The sequence below is a fragment of the Trichosurus vulpecula genome, chromosome 1 (assembly GCF_011100635.1).
Source record: "Trichosurus vulpecula isolate mTriVul1 chromosome 1, mTriVul1.pri, whole genome shotgun sequence".
In the NCBI taxonomy this organism is placed as follows: domain Eukaryota; kingdom Metazoa; phylum Chordata; class Mammalia; order Diprotodontia; family Phalangeridae; genus Trichosurus; species Trichosurus vulpecula.
In genome coordinates, this window is record NC_050573.1 from 14175918 (window position 1) to 14183893 (window position 7976).

Here is a 7976-nt window from a genome sequence, read left to right on the forward strand (position 1 = left end):
CCGCCCCCTGTCCTCCTGCCCAGGGGCCCAGAGCATTTACTCACCCACAGAGTACTGGCTTCCATGGAGGAAGACGTCATGCTCGGCCGCATGCAGCAGCTTCTCCACCACGTGCCCAGGCACCTTCTTGTCATGGATGCACAGTGCCAGGATGGCCAGGCCGTACTGGTAATAGCTCGTGAGAGGGTGGCCCTTGTGCTCGTGCCCTGGGTGGGAGGGCCCCACAGGAGGTCATGGCTCCACCCTCCAGCCTAGTGAATTCTAGCTAGGCTTCCCGGCTCAAGCCTGAGGGTTGGCTGTGAAATTCTTGTGGGCTTTTTTTTCTTCTTTTAAATTTGGGGAGTATTATCTTTAAAGAAAGGGAGTACAGGGTAGTGGCTAGAGAACCCACCTCGACGCCAGGAAAGCCTGGGTTCAAATCCAGCTTCTGACACATATGGGCTGTGTGACCCTGGGCCAGTCACTTAACTTGTCAATGCCCCTCAACAACTCTTGAAACGGTCAGGTACAGATCTGCTCGGGTGGAGAGTTCTTATACTGATGAAACTGTAAATCTAGAAGTGTTGTCTCCTCTGCTCCAGTAATTATCTTTAATAATTGTTGTTAATAATGGTCGTTTCAATTGTATATGACTCTTCGTGATCCCATTTGGGGTTTTCTTGTCAGAGATACTGGACTGGTTTGCCATTTCCTTCTCCAGCCCATTTTACTGAGGATGGAGGAAACCAAGGCAGACAGGGTGAAGTAACTTGCCCAGGGTCACACAGCTAGGATGTGTCTGAGGCCAGATTTCCCACAGGAAGCCCTCTCTCATTTCCCCCTGCGACTACCACTGCCTCCCCACAAAATTACCTTGTCTACAATTTGTACCATTTGCTGGCTACACAGTGTCTCCCCCGAGAGAATGTAAGCTCCTGAGGGCAGGGCCTGTTTTACTTTTGTCTTTGTATCCCTGCACACAGGAGGAGTCAGAGAGAGTCTACTCCTCTCCTTGGCCCTACCCAGTGAGGGCAGGGCAGTGAGATTTCACCCTCCTTCCAGAGCCCAGGCCCTCCCTCTCTCCTCTGCCAGGCACAAAGTGCTTTAGCGCACAGTAGGCAGTTCACCCGCATACACTGCACTGAGTTTCTTGCCGCCCTGATTGTTTATTCTGGCAGGTACACATCCTCTTGTCTGCCAGTTTCTCTTTCCCGGGCTCCCCAGCCCACTCACCTATAAGATGCTTCTCCTCCTCCAGGTAACGCTTGAGTTGGGTAACTAGGACGTTTCCTTTCCGGGTGCCAATATCCTTACAGCCGCCCCGCATGGCTAGCAGGTACAAGGCCAGCTGGCCCATAGAGGGCTTGTGTTGGTGGTCTGGTGCGAGGCTAGGACAGAGGCAACATTCAGACTGGTCAAAGAACAGCCAGAGGAGTCTGCTGGTGCTTCTGGCTCCCAGGCCAACTCTTCTTCCCTGCTCCCTCCCATTCCCCAAGGGGAATCACAGAACTAGGGACGGAGGGCGAGGAGGGACATGGGTGGTCATTAGAGCTAACCACCTCATTTATGGAGGAGGAAACTGTAACCCAGGAAATTCTAGTGACTTGTCCAACCTCCTACTGGTATCAAGGGGCCAAGCTGGGATTCGAACCCAGGGCCTGTCACTTCCCATGTGGGCTCATACTTCTTTCTCTATGTCCATGGCATATCCCCCCTTTCCTCCACTACATTATAATCTCCTTGCAGGCAGGGCCTCTTTGTATCATTACAGTCTAACTCAGTGCCTGGCACATATGGGCTAGACATGGGATTTCAAGAATAGTGGGAAGTCCCAGGTAAGGAAACTCTCCTCACCTTTTTAGAAACACAGTTTGAGAACTGCCTGGGGGGGTCACCCACGTGAGGGGGGAGGAACTCCTCAATGCTAGAGGCTTCCTTCTTTATCTTCCAAGCCTGGCCCCTCATAGGTCATTACTGACTGGTGGTGGAATTGAAATGAATTGTGACCCCCTCCTGGTTCTAAGCTGTGCCAGGGAGGAAGCCTGTCTTTCCCCACTCTGTGCAGGGTGGATCGGGCAAGGGAGGGGATGGGTGGCCACACCTGGTGAAAACCTGCTGGTAATGGACCATGAGGCTGCTTAGATAGAGGTCGTCTTGGTCCTGGCTTGGCTGGTTGGAGAGACGGAGCCCCACATAGATGCTGGGGTTCAGCTCCGAAGGGGAGCGCCGGTCCATCCATCCCAGGAGCTGCCGGATGCCGCTTGCCACCAGGCCGCTGTTTGCAGGGGAGATTTCTGAAGGAGAAGAAGAGATGTGAGCCAAGACCACCTTGGGCAAGTTACTCCAGCTTCTGTGCCTCAGCTTCCCCATCTGTAAAACAAAGTGGTTGGATTGGGGGCCTTCACCCCACGGTTCCTTCTAGCCCTTTCTGGCCCTTATTCAAGGTCTAGCTGGGAAGCTGCTTCCTCCTAGAAGCCTCCCTGGATCCCCCACGTGTCAGAAGTGCTTTGTTCTTCTTCTAGTCTCTGGCTGTCATGTACTCTCTGGACCACTCCTACAAACATGCCATGCCCTCATGGGACCATAAGCCCTTAGAGCAGGACAGGAGCCCAGAAGCCAGCAATTCCAAGACATGCCCAGACAAGGGTTCCCTCTACCAGACTTCTCCACTTGGCCAGCCCCTGAAGGCAGAACCAGAAGCCTGGGGGAAACGGCCAATAGAACAATCAAGGTTTGGGGTCCTGCCAGTGAAAGCTGCCCAGCAGCAGTAGTGAGCTCCCTGCCCTGGAGGTCTTCAGTCAGAGGATGGAGGAGGACCAGTTGTGGGGGGATGTGGTAGAGGGATTTCTGTTCTGGTATGTGTTGGACTGGACTTTGTGAGGCCCCTTCCAGCTGTGGGATTTGGGGATTCTGTGATCCTGAGCAGCTAGATCCCCTAGCTTCCACTGAAGGGGTAACTAATACATGATAATTATTATTGATAAATAAATGTATGCTTAATCAGAAAGTAAATTGAAAGAACAAAAAAGAAGGAAGGAAGGAAGGAAGAAAAAAAAGAAAAGAAAAAAGAAAGGAAGGAAGGAAGAAGGAAGGAAGAAGGAGGGAAAGAAGGAAGGAAGAAGGAAGGAAGAAGGAGGGAAAGAAGGAAGGAAGGAAGGAAGGAAGGAAGGAAGGAAGGAAAGAAGGAAGGAAGGAAGAAAGGAAGGAAGGAAGGAAGAAAGAAAGGAAGAAGGAAGGGAGGGAGGGAGTCTTTGCAGAGGCGGGGGCCTCTGGGTATTGTCACACTGGCTCGCTTTTGCTGAAATGTCTTTTCCCCCTCTCTTTATATCCTGTGCTACAAGGGATGGCTCAGACATCAGCTGAGGGTTGGTTTGGGGAAGGATGTGTTCAGAAACAAGGTGCTATAAAAACAAAAAAGCAATAAAAAAAAACCTGTAAGGACAAAAAAGTTTGTTGCGTGGAATGCAAAGGCTAGCAGAAGTTGGGGGGTGGGGAGACAAGGGACAGGTACCAATAGCAGTCTGCCCTTCCTTTGGGGTGGGGGCCAAGCCTATAGGGCCGGCCTTCTGGGCCCAGGAGCTTTGGATTGCCACTTTAAGGACGTCTCACCTGAGGCAGCCAGCGCCAGCCCTCACCCACCAAAGTTTGAACTCAACAGGGTTTTTTTAGGACCAACTGAGAAATGGCCCAAGAAGAGAAGGCCTGGTGCAGGGGAGTGGGGTAGCCACTAGCCTGGGAGTCAGAAGGCACCCGCCTTCTTTTCCCTCTCTACTCTCAGCGGCCCCAGTGCCCAGCACCAGCCTTCTCTTCCATCTCTACTGTCAGGAGCCACTAGGGGGTGCCCCAGTGTGCAGAGGCTGAGCCTGGATTCTGGAAGACCTTGAGTTTGAATCCTGGTTTAGATGCTGCCTAGCTGGGTGACTCCCTTACTTCGCTGCCTGCCTCCGTTTCCCCATCTGTAAAGTGGGGATCACAACAACCCCTCCCTCCCAAAGATCTGCACAGTGCCTGGTACACAGTAGGTGCTTAATCAACACCGGCCAGGTCTGCAAACTTGATGTCTCATTGTACGTCAGAACCCCCAGCTTCCTCTGCATTTTACTGATTTTGTGCACTTGGGGACACGGTTCTGAGAAGAGCAAGGGGATGGGGGGGCGGGGGGGCGTCCATGAGTCAGAAGACCTTCCTGAGAGACCCTGGGCAAGTCACTCCAGCCTCAGTCTCCTCACCCACAAAATGAGACCCCTGCTCTCTAAGCTCACCTGATGGGGAGGGGAAAGGAAATGCTGTTTAAAGGAGAACAGCTGTTATCTCTGCTGAAGGGCGGGGCGGGAGGGGGGGGGCATGGAGGTTACCCTCCTCCTCCAAGATGAGCCAGGGTGGGGCAGCCCCAGAACCTGGATGAGGACACCCGGTGAGTCATCACAAAGGGAGGCTCCATCGGCCTGATAAGATGGGGAGATAGCGGCTCAGGATGGGCCCTCGAGGATGAGAACTGCTCAATGCAGGTGGGGGGGCAGGCCTTCTTCCTCCTTAGGCAATACAGAAGAATTCTAAGACCCTTCCCAGCCCTGACATTCCATGTTCTAAGGCCCCTCCCAGCTCTGGCATTCCACGTTCTAGGTTCTAAGGTTCCTCTCAGCCCAGCCGACATTCCATGTTCCAAGGCCCCTCCCAGCTCTGGCATTCCAGGATTCTATTAAGATCACAATTCAGAAAGTCCAGAGGCGCCATCTTTGTGCCACAGGCTGAACTACAGAGCAGACAATTCCTGGCAGAGAAGCCCAGTGCGCTGGAAAGAACTAACTCTGGAGTCAGGACAGCCGGGCTGGAGCCCCAGCTCTTCCCCTTCCTCTCTGTGCGCCTTTTCTGGCCTCGATTTCCACCTCCATAAACGGGGACAACAATAGTCTCACAGCCCTGAGGGCTCCCGGGGTTGGGGCAGCAGGAGCAGAGACCATGGAGGACTGTCCTTAAGTGCAGGCCTCAAGCTGGCCGACCATGAGCGTCCCCAGGGGGCAGGTGGTGAATCCTGGAGCTGGCCAGGGTGAGGAGGCATCTAGTCCCAATCCCTCTCATTTTACAGATGAGGAAACTGAGGCACAGAGCTTGGGGGAAGTGACGTGTCCAAGGTCACACAGGTGCTAAGTGGCAAAGAGAGCCCTTGAACTCAGGTTCCCCGGGTGCTCTCTAAGGGCTCAGGTGAACGGGAGGGGGAATAAATTGATTTCCTGCTAAGGATCAGCAGCAGTTTCCAATCTGGCTCAGAACACAGAGTGGCCATCCTCCACAGGACAGGACTGGTAGGGTCACTGCCTCGCTCAATAAACCACGGGGGCTCCCTATTGCCTCCAGGGCCAAATTCATCTGCTTGGCTTCCGAAGCTCTTCACAGCCTGGCTGTAATTACTGCCCTTCATGAATTCCACAGCACAATCAGACCGGCTTTCTCGCTGACAGTCACATTCCAAATCCCATCTCCTGCCTCCGAACTTTTGCACAGGCTGTGCCTTCTACCCGGGATACCCTCCCTCTTCTCCTCCGCCTCTCAGAATCCCTAGCCTCTGTCACAGCTCAGCTTCAGGGTCTTTCCCGAGGCTCCTAGCTGCAGGTATCTTCCTCTTCCCCAAGTTATCTTGAATTTATTTTGTATCCAGTACACATTGTCTCCCCCTCCCAGAATGTAAGCTCCTTGAAGGCAAGGGACAGTCTTGATTTAGTGTCTGCAGCCCTAGGGACTCATACGGGGGCTGGCTTCCCATAGACACTTGATGATTGGTTGATTCTGGGGGGGGGCTACCTGGTCTCTGCTCCCTAGTTAGGGGCACAGTTCAGAAGACCTGTGTCCTACCCCTCCCCAGCCTGTAATCTTGGGCAAACCTTTCTGGGACCCAGTTTCCCTATCAGTAAAATGAAAACAGTGGGAGGAAACAGTTGCTCAGGTCTCTTCCAACTCTAGACCTGGGATGCTGGGGATAAAGCCCCCCTGAGGCTGCCAGGATCTCTAGGGACCTCTCAGGCTCAGGAGTCCCGGGTGCGAGGGGACAGAAGATTGGGTGACTCACGGCAGAGCGGGGCAGATGCTCCCAAGCAGGACAGGAAAACCAGCAGCTTCACGGTGGATTCCATGGTGTAGACGCCTAAGGGCTGGCCACGCAGGAGCCGTCTGGAGGAAGGGTTCTGGCCACCCCAGCTGGGAGCCCAAGAGAGTTCTGTCCTTTGTCACTGATTAACCTCTCCACCCTTTGCATGGGTCAGGGCTAAGTCAGCAAAAAGGATGAGAGGAAGGAGAAGCAGGGGGTCAGCAAAAACAAGCCTTTTGCTTCTGCTTTGCCTTCCTGGTGTTTAACACATCAAGTGCCAGGCACGTAGTGCGTGCTTATGAAATACCTACTCATTGATTGCCGCATGTGCTTTTGTATCCCCAGTGTCTAGCACAGTGATTATACACAGTAGGTATTGAAAATACACAGTAGGTATTGAAAAATATTTCATGATCTATAGGTCAAGTGTGTCTGTATCTCCAAAGTCTAGCACAGTAACTGGCACACAGTAGGTGGTGAATAAATGCTGTTTGATTGCTAGGTCAAGTGTGTGCGTATCTCCAGTCCTAGCACAGTGACTAGCACACAGTAGCTACTGAAAACTGTTTCATGATCTATAGGTCAAGTGTGTCTGAAGCCTCAGTGCCTAGCACACAGTAGGTGTTGAATAAATGTTTGTGAGTTGAACTGAACTGAGATCCCAGCTTTTCCTCCATCCCACCCACCACAGGGAAGGCTCTAGTCTTGGGGCAGGTTGGGGAAGGGGGACATAGGGTGGTGGAAAGGAAGGGGGCCCTGCTGGCTTTTGACTCAGCCCTGGCCAGGAAGGAGAAGAGGAGAGGACGGAAGGGAAGGGGAAGGAAGCAGGGATCCCAAGCTGTGTGCCCTCCCCGGGCCTGAGCAGAAACTTAACTTATTTTTCCCAGGGTGGCACAGACCTTGGCCCTCGACTTCCTGGAGCCCCTGGGCTGGGGGAGCAGCTTCCTGTCGACAGATGGGATGCCCTGCGCTCTGCAGCCAGTTAGGGCAATGAGAGAGTTGTGCCCAGTGTCCCGCCTAGCCGTGCCAGAGGACAGCAGGGCAGCAGAGTCAGGTCTTCCTGCCTGGAACTGCCTTAGATAAAACAAGGGGCCAGCCAGGAGCCAGAAGAGGGGGAGGAGCCCCAGCTGGAATGGGGCCCCTCCTAGATTCCAGCCGGTTGCCTGTTCAGTCACATGATCATCATCTGGTCCTGGGGGCAGAGACTCCAGCCAAGGCCATTTAAAGTGTTGCTGATGACAGTTTCAGGTCCTGGCAGCTGACTGGCTCACTGGGCAGAGGCAATCAGGAAAACCTTCGTGAAGAAGGGGTCTGGAAATGACTTCCAGGATTCCTTCTAGCTCAAAATCCACTTCTGAGCTCAGATCAGGCCATGAGAAGGAACTCTAGGGAAGAGACCTTACAGATGATTTTCCTCATTTCTCAGATAAGAATGCAGAGATTCAGAGCAGAGCAGGCTAGACCAGATCTTTTTTTTTTTATTTATTTTTTAGTTTACAACAGACGGTTCTACATAATTTTGAGTTCCAGATTTTCTCCCCTCCCTCCCCCCTCCCTCCCCAAGACGGCATGGAATCTCATATAACTACCACGAATGACTTCTCATTCTCAATTTATACACTAGTCAAGTTGCGGAGAATTACGACCAATGGAATGAATAATGAGAAAGAAGAAACAGAACCAAAAAAAAAAACAAACCCAAAAACAAAAACAAAAGAGAAGAGAAAAAGGCGAGCATGAAGTGTGCCTCGATCTGCATTCAAACTTCTTAGTTCTTTCTCTGGATGTAGATAGCATCGTGAGTCCTTTGGAGCTGTCTTTGCACCTTGTGTTGCTGAGAAGAGCGAAGTCTGTCAGGGTTGGTCCTCACGGAATCCATATATCTGTGGCTGTGCACAACGTTCTCCTGGCTCTG

The 7976-nt window shown here is 52.6% G+C and overlaps 1 protein-coding gene across 1 annotated transcript in view; it reads right to left on the reverse strand.

The window, feature by feature from the left end:
* Nucleotides 1-7157, reverse strand: part of TCN2 (transcobalamin 2) — a gene marked incomplete in the record, with an annotated part of 13328 nt that extends 6171 nt beyond the window's left edge. Inside the window, 5 exon segments of the mRNA XM_036735750.1 lie at nucleotides 45-206; nucleotides 1213-1367; nucleotides 2081-2273; nucleotides 6044-6238; nucleotides 6936-7157. Coding sequence (XP_036591645.1) covers nucleotides 45-206; nucleotides 1213-1367; nucleotides 2081-2273; nucleotides 6044-6107 — 574 coding nt within the window.
* Between the last annotated feature and the right edge of the window lie 819 nt (nucleotides 7158-7976).